Below are 18814 nucleotides of genomic sequence, written 5' to 3'. Positions count from 1 at the left end.
GTGCAGTGGGATCCTCCCTGATGCCTTTGAGCCTTAGGATGCCGGTTTGAATCCTGCTGTCAGCTGGCCAAGGGAGACCCCATTACACTGGGCCCTGGTTGCAAGCAGTACCTGGAGGGTGCAGATGGTGGGGGGAGGAGGAGGCTGGTCATAAGAGGAGTGATCCCCATTCTACAACTCGGGAAACTGAGGAAAGGAGGGCTGGTTGTGGGGCAGAGGCACAGAGCAGGGGGAGTTCCAGCCTGGCAGAGCTGCTACTGAGGGAGGAGATCGTGGGTCTGTCTCTGCATGGGGCACTATGGTGGCAGCTGTGCACAGAGGGGAGCCGGGGCGTGTGGGATGCACATTGTGGGAGGGAGATGGCATGGGGGCTGCGCACAGCTGGGGAGCGGGGTGGGGGATGGGGGTGTACATCACTAGTGCTTTAACCCTTTCCCTCCCCTCTCCAGGGCACCTTTGCCGGGATCCTCATCGGCTTGGCCCAACTCAACTGCTCTGAGCTCAAGCTCAAGCGTCTGTGCTGCAGACATGGGTGAGCGGGCGGCCTGGGCGTGCCCAGTCCAGTCCAGCTTTTGGAGGGCTTGCTGGGGGGTCAGTGCCTGTGGAGGGCCTGGCCTGGGCCCCTCACATGCATCTTGTGCAGGGCTCCGACTGGGACGTGGAGCTGCCCCGACTGGCGCCACTGGGGGAGGGATGGTGCGCATCAGTAGTGTGGCTTCAGTACTCGGTCCCCACCAGTTGGTCACAGTAGGAGCTGCTTATTCTGTCCCACGATGCCTCTGTCTGTGCCTGTAGGCTCCTGGGCGTGGACAAGGTGATCAGCTACGCCCTGACTGAGTGGCTGACGGACATCCGCAAGAACCAGCTGCCGGGCATCCTGGGCGGCGTGGGGCCCATGCACTCCGTCGTCCAGCTCTGTGAGTGCCCAGCTTGGCCCCTGGCCTGGCTCTGCACCAAACGTCCAAGCCACCAGCGTGCCGGAGGGCAGGGGAGAGAACCACCTGGATCTGGACTGGGGGGGTTGGGGAGAACCATCTGGCCCTGGACCAAAGGGGGTTGGGGAGAACCACCTGGCTCTGGACCAGAGAGGGGCAGAATGTGGGGGTGGCTGATGGAGAAAGGGGGGTTGGGGGCTGGGGAGAGGTAAGTGTGGAGTGGGTGGTGGGAAGCACAGTGGGGAGTGGGGGAAGGAGGCGGAAGGGACCTATGTATCTGGAAAAGGCAGGTTGAAAGGGGGCTGTTCTCAGGTGATCTCTGCCTGTAGGCTTCCCTCACTTCCTGCTAAGCTGGCTTCTTTTCTCCGTCCTCCCAAGTCCACGGCCTGCGGGACCTGTTCTGGATGCCCATCGAGCAGTACCGCAAGGACGGGCGCATCATCCGGGGGCTGCAGCGCGGGGCTGCCTCCTTTGGGACCTCCACAGCCTCAGCTGCCCTGGAGCTTAGCAACCGCCTGGTGCAGGCCATACAGGTAGGGGAGCCCTGCCTCCCTCCCATCCGCCCCCAGGCCAGCGCTGTGGGCAGGGGCAGGGTGGCCCTAGCTGGCAGCGTGGAGGCTGGCTGGGGGAAGGATGGGGCCTTGCAATAGCATCAGAGTGGGCTTCGTGGATACTAAGCCCCCTGTCTCCTGCTCATGGGGGAACTCTTCAGAGAGGGGAGCGCACTTTGGCCACATCAGTGGTAAAGCTGGGAACAGAATCCAGGAGTCCTTATTCCCAGCCAGACCTGTGTCCCACAGGCCTCGTCCGGCCACCAGACCTTCTAGGGGTTGGGGGCTGGGACAGCCTTGTCAGCAGGAGCCAGCCCAACTCTTGACCATGCGCGGTGAGCATGGCCAGCTAGTCCTTGGCCACTCCCCTTCTGCCCCCTTCCCTGCAGCCTCAGCTCCCCCAGCACGGCACCACCAGCCCCGATGCTCTGGGTGGTGCTGTCGGAGAGGGGGCAGGAAGCATGGGGGTTTGGATGGCAGCCGGGCAGGAGACAGTGAAGGGCTGAGGCCAGGCCGCACCTGGCTGTTTGGTGAGCCACAGCCTCCCTTACCCTACCCAATGTGGCCCCCCAGCCCTGAGCTAGCCCCTACTCCTGCCCCGGATGCTTCTTACCTTGCATCAGATCTAACTCCTAGGCCGGGTCGGTGGGGGCGCGAGGGGCCGGGACTCGGAGGTGCCGTGGCTGGTGCAGAGGGAGGGCTCAGGGCAGCTGGGGGCGGGCGGGGAGGCCGTGTGTAGGACGTAGGGGAAGAAGCTGGGAATGGGGAGGGTCACAACAGCGTTCCAGGTTGGGTCTCTTACCTTCTAATGGCCCCTCCAGGCCACGGCTGAGACGGTCTACGACATCCTGTCCCCAACCTCCCCCATGACACGGACGCTGCTGGACAAGAAGCATGCCCGGAAACTGCGCCGGGGCCAGCAGCCGGCTGACCTCCGGGAGGGCGTGGCCAAGGCCTACGATACCTTCCGAGAGGTATGGCCCTTCCTTCCCATTCAGCAGGCCGAGGCGTCTCCCGCTGCTGGGTGTTTCCTCCTGACCTCGGGGGGAGATGGGCCCTGAAGCATTAGGGCGGGGAGTCTTATCGTTGGATTCCAGCTAGATCCAGTGGCGGGTACTTCCCTGGGCTAGCCCTGACTCACAGCTCCCCTTTGCTCCCTCGCAGGGTGTGATTGACACAGCTCAGACCATCTGCGATGTGGCTGCCCGGGGGCATGAGCAGAAAGGCATCACGGGGGCAGTGGGCGGAGTCCTGCGCCAGATCCCTCCCACCGTGGTCAAGCCCCTTATCGTGGCCTCGGAGGCCACCTCGAACCTGCTGGGGGGGATGCGCAACCAGATCAAGCCGGATGCCCGCAAGGAGGAATCCCTGAAGTGGCGGTTGGAGGAGAGCCAGGACTGACGGGGTACAGCCCGTGTGCCACAGAGCCCAGCCTTTCCGCCCGCCCACGGTGCCGGCTGGCCATCCCCTCCTCCTCGGGGGGAGGGGTGGCGCCAAATCCCACCCCCTTCTGAGAGTGCTAGCGCCTCCGACCAGGCCGGGCCAAGGACAGCGTGGGGTGGGAACTGCAATTTGAACCCAGGAGCTGTGAAGGGGGGGTGGGGCTGTTGTCAGCTTGAGACAAGGGAGGGGCCTTATTTAACACCAACACCCCCCCGCCGCCCCATGTGGTTGCTCGGGACTTGCTTTTATACTGATCAGCCCCTTGAGTTCTCCCTGCATGATCCTCGCAGCCGCCCTCCCCTGAAACCAAATGAGGAGAGTGAGTATTAAAGGAAGTGAGTGGTTTTCACTCGGTCCCAAGGCCCGGCTTTTTCCAGCCCCATCTCTCTCCCGAAGGGCCAAGCAGCCTTGCAAGGGGCCAGGGATCCCTCTCCTGCTGCTGTTCCTAGTGGCTCCATTGGAGGGGGATTGCAGCTCAGAGTGGGGGCTGGAACTGTCTGCCCTATGTGCCCCGGGGCTGCAGGACAGGGGCCGGCCCAGAGGCCTGTCCTGCTGCTGGGACTGCCTACAGGAGGAGGCGAATTCTCTCTCCCCTGCTTGCTCCGCCCCGTGCCAGCCCAGGTGTTGCTTTGTTGTATAGTGGAGCTGAGGGTGCAGCTGTTGGTCTTGGTGTTGGTGGCTGGTTGGTGCTACTGAGCTGCCTTGAGAGAGCCTGACTCCTCCATCTGGGCCTGAGCTGGAACTTTGCAGGCCGGGCCCCAGCCTGCCTCAGATGTGCTGTTTACAGCAACCCTGACTGTGGGGAGGACCCTGTCCAGGCCAAGTTCCGGCTGGGCACGCGGTCACATGGGGCATCGCCCAGCCCCCAGCATGGGACAGCCGGGACATTCTTTCTGGCAGGGAGTAATAGACAGTGTTTGAGGGGAAACTGAGGCACAGAGTGTGAAAAGGGCTTTCCCTGGGATTCTGGGGCACAGCTGGGAGTAGGCACAAGGTGGTGTGATTCCTGTGAAGCAGCGTGGGTGATGCAGCCTGTTCTTAACAGTCTGTAAGGCAGCTTCTTCACACAGCAGTGGGCCAGGGACTGGGCGAGGTGTTTGTTCATTCATGTGCAGGAGCCAGGAAAGGTGTGGTTGTGATCACTCTGTGCCCATGGGAGGGGACAGCTCCTGGACATTGGGCAGTGAATCCAGCTCCTACAGGGCCAGGCTCCTCTTCTGACCCTGTGCATGGCTGTGACTGGGCAGACTCCTGTGTTGCTCGGGGTAGAGGTGGGGCTGTGCCCCATCACTGCAGCATTTCAGCCTTTGGAGTTGTCAGCAGCATCCTCTGATACCGCAACCTGAGCTCCCTGCTACCAGACTTGCATAACTCCCTCCTGCTCTGCTACCCCAGCAGCGGCTGGCTAGCGGTAACCGTGGCTAGGCCCAGTTCAGGGGAGCCTTCGGAGCCGGACACAGCAGAGAACTGACATGGCTTCCGAGGACCCAGGTTTCATTGCCAAGAGAGTCCGTTTGGATTATCTGCTGCAGCCTCCTCTGTAAGCCGCGCTGGAGAACCTTTACCCAGAATTCCCTGTGTCCAGCCCAGATCTGATTGTCAAGCTAGAGCAGCGTTTTTGCACAGAAACAGCTTAATTTAAAGCCCCCAAGTATGTGAATATCCGTGGGGGAGACACCTACCCTTTTCTCCCATGGGTGCTACCTAGCTGCTGCAGCTCACTCTGCCTTGGCTGGCTCAGAGCCATAGGGCGAGCTCCTTCCTTCCTGTCACTGCAGGGCAGATGTTCTGGACCTCAGACTGTCCTTGTGATTCTTCCTTGCCCCTCTTCTGTTTGTATCCCACCCTGCATCACTGCAGAAGGGTCCCTCCACTCCTGCCAGCCTGGGGAACTCTGGGGCAGCTGACTGACTGACTTGTTTTATCCCAAAGGGGTGCAGGCCGGGATTAAATCTGGCCGTCCTAGAATCGGCTTGTACTAGTTGAGCTAAAGGCGCTTCTGGGCTAGCTGACAATGATAATCTACTGTCTCTTAATGGCCACGTTTGGAGCTGAGCTGCTCCAGCTCTGCTTCCTGGGGTGCTCTGCAGCGAGGGACCGAGTCTGCTGCCTGGGGAAGCTGGGGGTGAGTGGCCGGAGGTGCCCTGTACTTCTGTCAGTGCAGGAAAGTGACAGCCCCTGCGACTGTGGCGTGGGGGGGAGGAGAGAGTGACCCTGCACCGGGCTGAATGGTCGAAGAACCCCTCTTCCCCTCTCTGTGCAATACTGCGTGTCAGCCACCAGAGGGAGCAGTGGCATTCTGTGCGTTGGCCTTGGCCGGGGGTTGGCTGCCACTCCACCCCCAGCCCCTGAGCAGAAGGTCGGTGGGTGGTGGAAGTGGCTGCAGCCCTGGGGTGGGAACCAGGGAAGAGTTCAGACGTGGCGGGAGTACTGGAGGGGCTGTGCATCCTCTGACATCTCCCCTGGCTCCACTGGGATGCCGGCAGCAAGGACCTTGCAAGCCAGGCCCAGTGCCGCTTGCACGCGTGGAAAACCCAGCACCCCGACTGCAGAAATTCAGGTCTGCTGCCTGGGGGTGCTTCAGTTCCTGGACTCCCCTCCTGCTTCCTACAGTGGGGGAGGTGAGAAGCTGCAGCTTTGCACCATGTCCTCTGTACTGCCATTGGCTAAGTGTGATTCCCCTTTCCTGGGCTATGGGTTTACGACACCTGTTCCCATGCCACGGGTGTGGACACACTGAGTACCCTGTTGAATAAATGCGGGGGCGAGAGGCAAAGGTTCTGTGCGGTGCTCAGTTGAAGCAATAACCATCATGATCAGTAACTTGCTGGGGGCTGGGAGGTAGGCACCTGAGGGGAGAGAGCCCCTGTGCTGGCACCCTGTGGACCCAGCGTGCCCAGTAGTCCTGCTAGAGGGGGAAGGACAAATGCGAGGGGTCCAGATGCACTGGGGAGGGGTGTGTGGGGTTCCTCTGGTCTGGTCGGCAGGAGATCAGCCACAAGGCCCATCAGGGTGCTCGCTGATCCTTTGTGCCGTGATGCCCCATTCTGGGCCAGGGGGCGGCCCCAGGGGAGTGGCCCCCAGCCTGCCTTACGTCTCAACAGGGCGCCACGGCTGGGGAGCCGAGACGGTTCGGGGAGCTAGCTTGGGGTGTGGTACAGCCCAGGGATCAGCCCCCCCCAGCAGTGGGAGCAGGCCAGCCGGCGTCTGCCCACTCTGCAGGGCAGCCGGTGTTTCTCCTGGCCTGGGCAGGGTGGGCTGGCGGCTGCAGGGCATGGCTCTGGCGTGAGGTGCTTTCTTTCTATTTCCTCCCCCCTCCTGTAACCTTGGCACCAATCATCGCCATGGCAACGCCGGCTGGCATTCAGGCCCCCTCCCTGCACTGCAGCTCTGAAGGTCGGGGGGCGGGGCGGGAGGGAACATGTCTGGCTCTGGGGGCTCATCTCCAGCAAGGAGAGGCAGGAGCACCCCCCCAGCCTGGGGAGCAGGCCCCTGCCAGCCCAGAGCAGAAAGGGGAGGCGGGGGCTTGGTTAAGGAAACATAGATGGGGCTAGAACCCAGGAGTCCTGACTGCCCCGCACTCCCCACCCCACCCTCCTGGCTGTCCTTGTGCAACTGCTGGCACCAGTCTGAGACTGGGTTTGTTTGTGCTTTGGTAACCCTGGTGACAGGCCCTCTCCAGGGCCAGCCCTGACCGGGCTACAGGCCTGCAGGGAACCCCCCACACCCTGGCCAAACAGCCCAGCTGGGGAATCCCCACATGCCCTGCTCCCCAGAGGGCCCAACCCCTGTCCTCCTGCAGTGACCCTCCGGCTCTACTGTGCTTGGGATCCCCCTGGGTGTGATGAGCTGGTGGTGCGTGCAGGAGCTCTGTGGGTGAGACGCCTCCCACAAGGTGAGATATGAGGGAGGATAGACGCTTGTGGGTGAGACACAGGGGGGATAGACACTTGCTGGGTACAGCCAAGGTGAGGCGCAGGGCACCAGGAATACCAGGTGGCACAGCGTCTGCCCCCCACGCAGTGTGTGACTGCATCTACGCATGCCCATGGGTGGGGAAAGCGAGTGTGTTACCCACAACTGCTGTCAGGGTTAGGACCCAGGAATCCCAACTCCCCCAGCCCCACATGTGCTAAGCACTGGGCCCTACCTCCTCCCATTGCACTCACATGCCCCCCGCCCCCAAGCACAGCTGAGCTCCACTTTACCACCCAGGTCCGGTAAATGCTCCCCATTCCCTTCAGCCAGGGGTGTCATGCTGCTGTAGGCAAGAAGTGGACACAGGAGCTGATAGGCTGCTGCTGGGTTAGGATACACTAAGGTTTTATTAAGGAGCTCTCGATACAGTGAGCTGGGCCAGAGATATAAAATTCCACAGCTGGGGGGACCCACCTGCCCCCCCCAATCTCCTTCCTGATCGCCGTGGCCCTAAGTGACAGCAGCGTGGGGGGAGGGGGTCTGTGTCAGTCTTGCAGCCAAAGGCTCTCAGCCCCTGCCTTGGGGCAGGGGGTGGTGCCAGCTCTAGCCTGGGGGTTGGGCGATCAGCACTGGCAGGTCTGGACTGACCCCCAAGGCGTTTCCCTCCATGGGGTGAGCGTCTGACTGCTGCTGCTGGGACCAAAGACGCGCCATAAGGACAATGAGTTTCCCTCTCCCTGGCTTAGAGTCACAGAACTTAGTGGGGCTTCAAAGTAAACCCCCCATCCCAATTTCTCATCCCCAGAGACCAGCAGCATGGGCTCTTTCCAGCCTTCAGTTTGGGTCTAGGCCAAATTCCACCCTGACCTCCCCCATTCCCCCTTTTGTTTGTACCCCCTCCCCACCTTGCCACGAAATGCAGCCATCTCTGGGGTGGGGCCCGGGGCCCGTTTGTACTCGGATCCTGTGCCAGGTGCCGAGAGGCAGCCACCTCTCGTGTGGGGCAGGGGAGCCATTCAGTCACAAGCTGCGGAACGTGCTTTGTATCAAGCTTCAGCATGGGAAGCTGGTAAGGACAGCTCGGAGCGGCCTGGCCTCGGGGCTGCCTGGGCAGGGGCTGCTCTCGACTTCGCAGTAGAGACTCTCCTTTCTATTCCATGTGTCCAAGGGGCGAACTCCCCAGCCGAGGCCCCGAGTTGGAACAGCCAGCTCTGTGGCCAGCAATGCCTGGAGCTGGTCAGCAACTTGCTATGGGCTATGGCTACCGGTAGGAGGCGAGCCAATCTGCCCCCCCGTGGGCATGCTGGCTGGTAGGAGTCAGCAGCGTGAGTCCGGGCTGTGGAAACCGTGGTCCTTCTGCTTGAGACCCGAGTCACCCAGCTCAGAGGCTCCCATGCATCTGGCTATGTGTTGTCTCCTGGCGCGTCCTATGGAGGAAAGCCCCACTGAGCCCCTGCCCGGCTGGAGCTGTACAAGGTCCTGAGGGTCCATCTAGCCCCACGCTGCCCCTCCCCTGTAGCCCTGGGGAGGAGGTGGCTGCGTCATGCCCAGCTGGGATTTCACAAGGACCCACGACTTAAGGCTCATGGTGAGCGCAGCTCTGGCTTAGAGATGGCTGCACAGTCCAGAGGGTGGTGGGGTGAGCTCCTCAGGGCTGGCTGGGGGCAGGCGCCTCCTCCAGGCCCAGCCTCTGCCATGCAGCCTGCAGCGTGTGGGTGAGGTGGTGCAGGCCGATCAAGTAACCGTCCTCGTGGCTGCCCCGGCTCCATGGCACATCGTGGCGCAGGGCCACCTGGGGTGGTGCCGGCAGCGTCTTCCCAAAGTCGATCATCCACACGTTGGCCCGACCCTGGCGGTCGTGGACGAAGAGCAGCGAGCTCCCGATGACCTGGGGGAAGAGAGGCAGGGGGGCGAGCGCAGCTAGGGGGGTGCCTGTGTTGCTGGAGCCCCAGGGGCGTGGGGAATGCTCCACTGGGCAGTTTCCCCTCCAGGAAGTGCCAGCGCCACTCCGGCTCCAGGCCCAGAGGCTTGGCCGGCTCGGGTGGGGGGGATGAGAACACGGCAATATGGGGTCCCTCCCCCACCTCGGGGATGTCACCCAGCGGGGGTGTGGCCCCACCCAGCTCTGCTCGCATGGGGGCTGCTTCTCCCGCCTCCCTCTCTTGGCCCAGCCTGTTCCTAAACCAGGGTTGTGAGTTCAATCCTTGAGGGGGCCGTTTAGGGATTGAAAAAAGGGGACGGTGCTTGGTCCTGCCAAGAGGGCAGGGGACTGGACTCAATGACTTCCTGAGGTCCCGTCCAGCTCTACGAGAAGTGTCTCTCCATGGCATGTTATTCCTTCAGCCCAGCCCCTTGTGTCGTGGGCCCAGTCAGGCTGTGCTGGGGGGAACACCCTGGAGGCCTGGGCTCCCCGAGACTCACTTCGTGGGTGCGGAAAAAGGCCGACTCCTGCAGGGCGCTGTGCATACTCTCCAGGCGGCTGTGGTAGGCTCTCTGCAAGGTAAGGCAGGGGGCGGTGATCAAAGTCTATCCTGGGGGCGTGTCTCCGCTCTGGGAGGCATGGAGCATGGCAGACACCCCAGCTGCCCCTCCCTTCCTGACTACACTGCCCTACACCCTGGTGTTTTCACCCCAGCCCTCGGTGAGCTGGCCCCAGGCCTCAGCTGAGATTCCCAGGTTGATCTGCACCCTCCAGCCCCCGGCCCAGCCTACCACAGCCCCACGTGGTGGGCCAGGGCAGGGGAACCTGGTGCTCGTCCCTTACCAAGATGCTCTCCTGTCTCTTGGTGAAAACCAGGAAGGTGTCAACGATCTGCTCCTGGGTTCGGGTCCGTTTGAAATCCTTCTGCACAGCTCCACCCTCTATCTGTGAGAGACGCCACGGCTCAGGCACACTGGCAGCCCCGGGGAGACCTCCCCATGCGGCAGCCAGCCAATGCAAATCTGCAACTGCCTAGGGGGTGGGGCTTGGGCCTGTTAAGACAGGGCTCCCCTGCCCGGCGCCGAGATGCAGCCACCTCTGGGGTGGGGCGCCGGGGCTCGTGATACGTGGCTCTCTTGCTCAGAGCTGAGCTGCAGCTTCTTCTAGGATGGGGCACAGGGGCTGTGCCTACAGAAAACTGCAAGCTGGAGCTGTCCCTCCCCGCCCCCGGGCGAGAAGCCCCCGTTTCCACCTCACTCACTGTCACGCCCTCAATGCGGAAGCCCAGGGAGGCAGTGGAGCTGATGTGCTCGCGCCATTGCATGTAGCGGGGCTTGGTGACCGCCCCCTGGCTGTGCTCCTTGGCCGTAGCGGCGCCGGGGTCCACCTTCACCATCTTCTGGTACATGTCCTTGCGGGGGGTTGGCTTCAGCAGGGCCTTGGTCAGCTCCTCCTCCAGGTACGTCCTGCGGGCAAAGATGGAGGGGCGGGAATGAGACGTGGGGAGCGGCTGCATCTCGGGGGCGCCGGCTCGCATAGGGCTCCAGAGTGGGGTTCTGGCTGATGGCGGGGGGTGGGGAGGAACAGGACAGAAGCCTCTTGTCCTCTCGGCACATCGCTGCCCATCGCCCTCCCCACCACCCCGGCCCTGCACTGACCTCACCCCCATCTTGCAGTCCATGATGCTGGGGGCCTCGAGGCCACGCAGCAGGTCGTCCATCTGGATGTAGCGCTCACCGTCCTTCACCACCACCCCATGGTAGGCCGGCACGTAGGGCCGCAGGGCGTCGCCCATCAGCGCCTCCAGGCAGGCGTTCTCCACCGCGCTGAACTTCTTCAGGATCTGGCCCCTCTCGCTAGGCTTGAAGTTACCTACGGCAGGTGGACCGGGCGTAACGAGAACAGGCGAGAACCCAAGCAGCCTGGCCTAACTGGGGCTGGGGTAATACCTGGAGGGAGAGGATTCTCCTGCCTTATGACCCTGCCGCACTGAGAGCCAGTGGCAAGACGTTTCCCAGCCAGCCTGGACATCCACCCCCACAGAACGGGTTGTCGGGGGTAGGAAGGGTGTCCCTGGCCTCTGTTCATCAGAGGCTGGAGATGGATGGCAGGAGACGGGTCGCTCGATTGTTGTCTTGGGTCCACGCCCTCTGGGGCACCTGGCTGTAATGGGGTTCAGGGGGCCCCGAGCACTGCATCCCGTCCGCAGGCAGGAGTGACTCTCGCTCCGCAGGTAGAACGGGAAGTTTATTAGGCGACAGAGGCCCAGCGTCTTCCAGACGAGTCAGTGCGGCAATCAGAGGCAGTCATTCCAACCCATCCTGGGGAGAGGAGCCCGAGGGGTGCCCCTCTGGGGTGTAGCTTCCCCCCTAGCCCGGCTGGCAGCCTTCCAACTCTCTCCCCCCAGCTTCTAACTGCCCCCTCCGATTCAAACCCAGCTTGGCTGCCCCCTGCTCTTTGTCCAGGTCAGAGGTGTTACCTGCCAGCCTAGGTTACAGCCCCAGAGGTCATCCTTAGCCACTGCGAGCTGCTCTGCCTGTCACACACATCCAGCCTGAGTCTCACATGCCCCCCCACCACCCCCACTCACTCCATCACACCAGCACTGGCCGCTGTCAGCAGATGGACCTTTGGTCTGACCTAGGAATGGCCATGCTGACGTTCACAAGACCCCCCCGCAATTCTCATTCTGCAGCAGGGGCTGGAGCCCCCCCAAAACCACATCTCACCTTCATGCCCTGCCAGCTGCACCCAGGAGCTTTGACGTCTCAGGGACCAGTGGACCATTGTGAAAAACGTCTTCCATGACTTGGTCTGAAAGGACACATGGCAACTGTCAGCCTGGCGAGGGACTGGCTCTGTCCCCTCCCGCCTAAAAGTGAGACTCTCATCTCACTAGCCTCAGCTCCCTAACACATAAACAGCCCCCGAGGCGCACCCCAGAGGTGGCTGCATTCCAGCAGCAGGCAAAAAATCCCTATATAAACAGCCCCCACCAACCTGCCCCACAGGGAGCTGCATCTCAGCACTGGGGAAAGAGCCCTGTATAAACAGGCCCTGTGCCCCAGCTCAGAGGCGGCTGCAGCTCAGCGCCAGGTGAAGGCTCCCTGTGTAAGGCCCTGCATCCGACCTAGCTGCAGCTCAGCAGCGGGTGACGGAGCCCGAGATAAACAACCTTTGTGCTCCCTCTGAGCAGCGGCTGCATCACCAGGTTGTGGTGTCCCCGGGCAAGGCAGTCCCGCCTCAGCCTCCCCGCTGTGCAAACTGCTGGGGCTGAGTCACTCTGGTGCGCCGGCTCCGGCCGCACTGTGACTCAACCGTCTTTCCTGCCACTGGTGCCAGCGGCAGGCACCTTGCTAGAAGGGGTCTGGGGGTCAGGGTGGCGTTGGTGCTTGCAGGCAGGGTGGGAAGCACAGCAGCTCGCCCCCCAACCTGCCCCAGCTGCCTGGGGCCGGGCAGCCTCCTGTGGCGCTGGGGTGGAGCTGGTTGGGCTCCAAAGGGGAAACTGCAGCTTTCCTGGGGCGCGGGAGGGGTGCCGGCGTTTCTTGGACGTGTACTGTTTTCATGGTCAGGCCAAGCGATTCAAATCTCAGCTCAGCAGGCTGGGTGGCTCCGAGCCCACAGGAAGGGAGCTCCCAGCGGCCTCGCATGCAGGCACGCCAGCCACACACACTCGCAGGGGAGCGGGCCGGCTCTGCTCACACGCACTGCAGAGCCAGGTGTGAGGCGCCGCAACACACGCTTACCCCGCAGAGCCCTGCAGCCAAGGCCCCCCTGCACCGATGCAAACAGAACCCCGGGAAAGCCCCGAGCTCCTTAGGGAGCAACGCTCCATAGGCCCCCTTGCTCTGAGGAGCTCTGGAGACAGGTGCAGCGCTTCGATACACACACCTACTCTGCAGATGCACAGAACCAGGTGCAATGAATTTCTGCTCGCTCTCTTTCCCTTATGCACACACACACGCTTGGCACGTGCAAAGTGCACTGAGCCAACTTTGCAACTTGGCTGCAATGCCCGGCCCAGAGAGAGCTCGCACGAGCCCTGCCTGCCTTTGCACACTTCGGCACACTTGTGCAATCACGTGGGTGCCCTGTAACCTCTGTGCAACCCTCCGCACAGGGTACTGGCTCCTCTCCAACCAGCGCCTCACTCCCAGCCAGCTTGCAGGCTGCAGAGGAAACCCAAGGTCTGGCACTTGCCCAAAAGAGCTCACTTTTTCCACAACAGTCGGCTCCAGCCGCTCCCTGGTTCCGCCAGTTGCATTAACCCCTCGAGGCTGGCGGGGGGAGCTGGGGAAGGATTGGGGCGGGGATTCTGGAAGCAGCAGGGCAGGGCAGGGCAGGAGGGGGGGTTGTAGGGAGCACAGACACAGAGAGGGAATTCCAGCGGGGGTGGTGGGGGTGTATTCCAATCCTGTCCTTCCCCAGCAGCTCCGGTCAAATGGGAGTGTCCAGAGAGAATGGGCCTGAGCCGGGTGCTGGTGGGTGAGGATAGAGCCCTTCTGCACCCACCTCAGCCTCCTTCCCCTACACGCTAGGACGGGGGTTCTCAAACTGCTTTGCGCTGCAGCCGCCTTCTGACAACAATCACCACCTCACCCCGGGGGGAGGGACTGCAAGGGAGCAGAGCCAAAGCCCGGGGGCCTGCAACCTGAGCCCTGCTGCACAGGGCAGAACCGTCAGGCTTCAGGCAACCCCAGCAAGCTCCAGCCAGCCCTGGCCAGCCCTTCAAAACAGGGCCATGACTCCTCTGGAGTTTCCAACCCGTCTCGTGAGAGAAGGGCTGCACCGAGGATCCACGCTCCCTGCAGGTGCACGGTGGGGGGGTACAGATCCCTTCTCCTCCCCATGCACCCCCCCGGGCCAGGGTGGGAGCGGGTAGCAGATGCAAGGGAGGTATTGCCTTTCCCAATATCTGCTAGAAGAAGCAGAGGGCGGCCGGTGCCCTGCCCCTCCCCGCAGCAGGCAGCTGGCAGGATTGTTCAAAGATGGGGCCTGGCCTGAGTCCAGGGGGATGGGCAGGGAACAAAGCCCTTGGCATGGGTGCTGGCTGCAGGGGAGCTGGGGGGGTTAAGTGCAGCCAGCACAGACCCCCTTTATCACTGCTTCTCCCCCCGAGGCACTGAGAGCAGCTGCCAGGGGATGCCCCATTTCCACCCCCTGAGCCAGCCCCTCCCCCCAGCAGCTTCCTGCTCTTTTGACTCAGGGGGGAGGGGGGCCAGTTGCTCCGCCAGGGCTGAGCAAACCAGGAACCGCAACCCGCCCCCTCCACCAGTCAACGGAGGGGGGGGAAAGGGGAAGTGACGTCAGAGCCCAGAGGGGAATCCTCCTGCAAACACTGAAAGGGTGAGCAGGGAGAGACGGGCAACTCCCAGGTAACACACTGAGCCTGCCCCACGGCTCTCTGCTGCAGCACTACCCAACCTGCAGGCACACCCCTAGCCGGCACAACACAACCCTAACACAATAGCACCCCCACCCCCCCGTGCAGCACACGGAACCCTTTTCACCTGGGCTGTGCATTCACAACCCCACACCACCCCTGCCAGATGCAGCCGCCGTGCAATAGCTCCTCTGGGCAGCACGCACCACACAACACCATGCAACCGCAGTGTGCAGGAACCCGCACAGACCCGTGAGCGTGGCTGTGTGCGTGTGGCGGTGAATCTGCACAGGCAGGGTGAGGGCTAAGGCACTCAGGGCCCAGGGACTCCCTCCCCAGACCGCCTGCAGCATGGCCAAACCCGCGGCCGTGGGCAGGAAGGCGTGGGAGGCAGCCGAGATGGGGAAACAGAACGGGGCTGCTCTTCCCACCCACTGCTCAAACTCCAGCGAGGCCGGAGGGACTGGGGGAAGGAGCCGAGAGCCACCTAAGGGTGCAGCTAGAACTGGTGACCCTCAATTCCAACCTGCTATCCCAGCCCTGGGATCCCCCACCAGCTCTGCCAGAGACCCTCAGTCCCAGTCTCTAGCCCCATACTAGCTCACCCTGGTTCCCTTGCCAAACTCTCACACCCCCAAAGGCAGCACCACCTCCCCCCCATCTCACCTTCTTCAGCACCTTCCTCCGCCCAGGCTGCCCCTTCTCCTCTTCCTCACTGAAGACCTCATCCGACTCCTGGGAGGACTCGAAGGAGGAGCAGGTAGAGGAGCTGGAGACAGAGCGGTCATGGCTGCGGCTGAGGCCCCCTGTGGCCAGGTGCTGGAACTTGGGGGCCTCCAAGGGAGCCTCATTCCCTCTGATCCCATGAGGAGATGGGGCCAGGACTCCTGGAGAGCTGTCCTCAGGAGATGCCTTTGCCCCCTCCAGGGCCTGTCCTTCTCCCCCAACATCCATGAGGGGCCCTGGACCCTGGACCAGCTCCCCTCTACACCCAGGGTCCCCTGGGGCACCTTCCTTCACCCCACAGGGGAACTCGTGCTCTCCTGGAGCCAAGTCCTGGGAGATGCCTTGAGGACTGGCCTCCCTGGCTGATCCCGCTCCTAGATCGTCTCCCCAGGGCACTCCAGAGTTCAGTTCAAACCGACTACAGGTGGCATCTCCTTGCCCTGGAGAACCCGACAGGGAGCATGCTGGGGCTCTGTATTGCTGGAGAAGGGTGGGATCCATCCTGTGGGGAAAGCAGCACAGAGAGGGAAGGGTTAATCGGATCTACGGGGCAGGGAGGGGGTTTGCTTGGTGGAAGCTCCCAGTACTTGATCCCACCTACACTCCCCCAGCCAGCTCAGCTCCAGGCCGCTGCCCAGCGCGCAGCAGAGAAGTGATTTCACAACCAGCCTGAAAGGGGAAGAGAAGAGAAAAGAGTCATGAGCAAATTTTCTTAATCAGCTGTCCACCCCCACAGGCCCAGCCCATCTTGAGTAGAGTGACCAGACATCCTGACATGGTCAGGTCCATCCTCGTATTAGGGAGTTTTGCGTATTACCCCCATTCCCACAGGCCCCTGTTACCTCTCCAACCCAATCTGTCACATGTGCTATGTGATTGCCCGAATCTTGGGGGTGGCAAGATCCCCTTTCCCTGGGAGGTGCAGTATTGCAGACCCAGACATGTTTCCCCAGTAGGCCGGGAGAGAAACTGAGGTACTGAGCAGGGTGAGGAGTTTGTCCCTATGATTTGGAACCCAGGAGTCCTGCTCCCGACGTGCCCCACACCTTAGCCCCACACACACCGCTCTCCAACCAGAGGTGGAGTCCTGACTCCCAGCTGCTGCTGGGCACCTCTGATTCACTGCAATTGCTTGTGATCTGTCAGTAGTATGATTTCTCATGCTCAGCTGTGATCCACATCAGTCAATGTTCAGCCCATGCATGTCCTGCTGCAGGATCTAGTGTGGTTTCTTGGGCTAAACTGAGATCTGCTGTGAGGTAGTCAGCTCTGTAGGGATTGACTGTCAGCTACGGTTGTGTTCCGCTGGCTCCTGTGCGGAGCGGTTTTCATCTGCCGAGAGCCACTGAGAGTCCCTGTGAGCCGGTCACATCTTCTGTGATATGGGTGTGGACCGTGTGAGCTGCTGAGAGCCCATGAGGTCAGGGATCTATTTAAATGGTCCCAGGTCACGGACACCTGCTGTGTGTAGTGTGATTTGTGGGTGTCTCCTGAGAATTACTATCTCGTGACCTGCCAAAACAGACTCCTGACCTGCTGAAATGTCCCCACCGAGGTGGATTATGTTCTCTCTGCTCTGGGGTTCCCTGAGATCTGTGGGATCTGGTTTGATCTGTTATCTCCTGAGATCTTCAGCGATGCGGTGTGGGCTGTGATCTATCCTCTGAGATGTGTTGTAAGCTCATATTTAGGGCTTCAGCTGGTTACCTTCTGGGGTCAGGCAGGATGCCCCCCACCCCCCAAATCCACAACTGAACAGAGGGATTCGGGGTGGGGGGTGGGGTTTCCACTATTCTCCAGAGCATGAGAGATGAGCCACAGATGGAGACAGGACACTGTCTGGGGGTGGACGATTGGTCTGAAATGATCCCGGAGACTTCACGGCCTGGCTGGCAGGTCTTGAGCCCACGCTCAGGGTGGAACTGATCATCAGGTTTGGGTAGGGGAAGCAATTTCCCCAGAGGGAAGATTGGCAGGGCTGTCTTTGGGGTGCCGGTTACGTCTCCCTTCCCAGCTGCCACAGGGCCCATGGACACTGATAACACCTGAGTCTCCCCTGTTCTCTGCCTGGGGGGTCACAACAGTTTGATCTTGCGAGGACTGAAATGCCTTGGTCTAAGTAAGTCACAGAGCTGGACAGAGAGGTGCCTGGGAGAAATGTCATGGCCTGTGATTAGGGCTCTGGCATTTACTGTCTTTTTATTGTCAGTGTCACGGTTGTAGATTTTAAATATCAGAAATGTCTTGATTTCAGCTATTTCTATCTCATATTTTACAGTGTTGCAGTTGTTGGAGTCCTGACCCAAAAAAGGAGTCCTGGGGAGCGGGGGTGGGGAGTGAAGTTGTTACTCGTACTTTTACTTATGCACAGCTGCTGCCGGTGGTGTTGCCTTCAGAGCTGGGCAGCAGGACCGTGGCAGCCGCCGGCCAGGAGCCCAGCTCTGAAGGCAGAGTGGCTGCCGGCAGCAGTAAGGATGGCAGGGTATGGCACTGCCACTCTTACGTGTGTGCTGCTGCAGAGAGGTGCCCTTCCCAGCTGCCCACCCAGCTCTGAAGGCAGTGCAGAAATAAGGAAATAAAAAAGAAGAAATAAAAAGCCCAAAAGACCAGGTTTCATGGGGGAGACCAGATTCATGGGCCCTGATGCGTTTTTCCTGGCCGTGAACTTGGCAGGGCCCTACCTGTGATGCAAAGGAAGGCAGACTGGATGACCTAGGACTCTCGTATGGCCTTATGGGAGCTATCATGACCTGTTTTGACCTGCTGGGATCGAGGGAGCTCTGCCAATATGGGCTGGGCTATAACGAGATCCATTGTGGCACATGGGATCTCCTGGGACGCTCTACCCTGGGGAAGGACATTCGAGCCTTAGGGCTTAGTTACCGGAGAAGCAGATCTGCACAAATTCCCGGGAGATGGACCGGGGACCAACATTTGTCTTGGGTCCAAGGGCTGGGGGGTAGCCAGGACCCCCACAGGCCCATCCCTTCCTGGAGGGGAAGGGAAGTTGGGGAAAAGTGGGTTAAACAGCGCCACCACCTCGCCCGCTGCCTCTGCAAAGGGTTTTCCAGCCTGGCTCCAGGCCCAGCACTCTCCCTGGCAAAGAGCCCCAGTCCCCTGGCCCGGCGCCATGGAGCCTCCTGGGGTTTTCCAGCAGGATGGCTGGGAAAGGAGATGAAGAGCTGAGTCCCAGCCAGGGCTGTGGGCACAGGTAGAAGGGAACCTACTGGCCCATCGCCCAAGGGCAACAGCGGGGAAGCAGGACGGGCCAGGGGAGGGGACGGAGGGGCCAGGCAGACCGTGCACTCCCCACCCCCGCCCCGCGGCCGCTCCAGCCTGCCAGAGCCCATGCCGGGCAGAGGACAGCGCAGTCCGGGGGGGTCGCTCTCCCCGCGGGGGTGCCGGGCTGGCCCTGCACAACGGTTCCTGTGCATGGGAAATCTCCCGGGCAGCTGCAGCCATCCGCGGGCTGCATGTCCCCGGGGGCTCTCGGGGCGAAGAGGCGGAGGGAGGGAAAGGGCGAGGGGTGGCGGGGACTGGGACCCAGGACTCCTGGCTCCCGCCCCTCGAGTCTAACCCAGGAGACGCCCCCGCCCCCCTCGTCCCCCCCGGCTCCCAGGAGAGGCGGTGGGGATCCCCCCCCCCACGGGCCAGGACGTGCTGCACTGTCCCTTCCCCCCATCCCGCGGTCAGGGGGTGCAGGGATGGGGGGCGGCGTCCCGGCACATCCCGGCTCCGAGGAGGAGGGAGCGTGTCCTGCTGCAGAGCGGGGTCCCCGCCGCGCGAAGCCCCCCTACCTTCCATCCCGGCGCTGCGCGATCTAGCCTGGCCGGAGGCGGGGGAGGGCGGGGGCGGGGGCGGAGGAGGGAGAATGGCTGACAAGTTGCTCCCCCCCCCCCGCCTCCCGCGGCTAACATCAGTCCTGCGTCGCCCTCTG

General features: G+C 62.0%; 2 protein-coding genes across 5 annotated transcripts in view; one reads left to right on the top strand and one right to left on the bottom strand.

Moving 5' to 3' along the window:
• ATG2A (autophagy related 2A) overlaps positions 1–4897 on the top strand; it is a 36642-nt gene extending 31745 nt beyond the window's left edge. For all 3 annotated transcript variants that reach the window (XM_075005166.1, XM_075005165.1, XM_075005163.1), the window contains exons 38-42: positions 450–532; positions 796–917; positions 1314–1468; positions 2308–2460; positions 2651–4897. In XM_075005166.1, the coding sequence (XP_074861267.1) occupies positions 450–532; positions 796–917; positions 1314–1468; positions 2308–2460; positions 2651–2887 (750 nt within the window). In that variant the 3' untranslated portion in view covers positions 2888–4897. The remainder of the gene's footprint in view (positions 1–449; positions 533–795; positions 918–1313; positions 1469–2307; positions 2461–2650) is intronic.
• Positions 4898–7236: 2339 nt separating this feature from the next.
• On the bottom strand, positions 7237–18718 carry LOC142018995 (inositol-trisphosphate 3-kinase A-like). Of its 2 annotated transcripts, XM_075005303.1 has the most exons (10): positions 18675–18718; positions 17761–17867; positions 15479–15546; positions 14818–15379; positions 11498–11582; positions 10427–10640; positions 10030–10234; positions 9612–9713; positions 9269–9340; positions 7237–8735 (listed from the first exon to the last, which is right to left on the bottom strand). In XM_075005303.1, exons 1-10 carry the CDS (start codon positions 18679–18681, stop codon positions 8496–8498), a joined length of 1662 nt encoding a protein of 553 aa, XP_074861404.1. In that variant the 5' UTR covers positions 18682–18718; the 3' UTR covers positions 7237–8495. The 2 variants fall into 2 exon arrangements, with proteins under 2 accessions (XP_074861404.1, XP_074861405.1); XM_075005304.1 differs by lacking the exons at positions 17761–17867; positions 18675–18718 and adding an exon at positions 15941–16228.
• Between the last annotated feature and the right edge of the window lie 96 nt (positions 18719–18814).

Source organism: Carettochelys insculpta, chromosome 11, assembly GCF_033958435.1.
Source record: "Carettochelys insculpta isolate YL-2023 chromosome 11, ASM3395843v1, whole genome shotgun sequence".
NCBI lineage: Eukaryota > Metazoa > Chordata > Testudines > Carettochelyidae > Carettochelys > Carettochelys insculpta.
The sequence above is the reverse complement of the archived record's forward strand: the minus strand, read 5'-3'. Positions and strand labels throughout refer to the sequence as shown.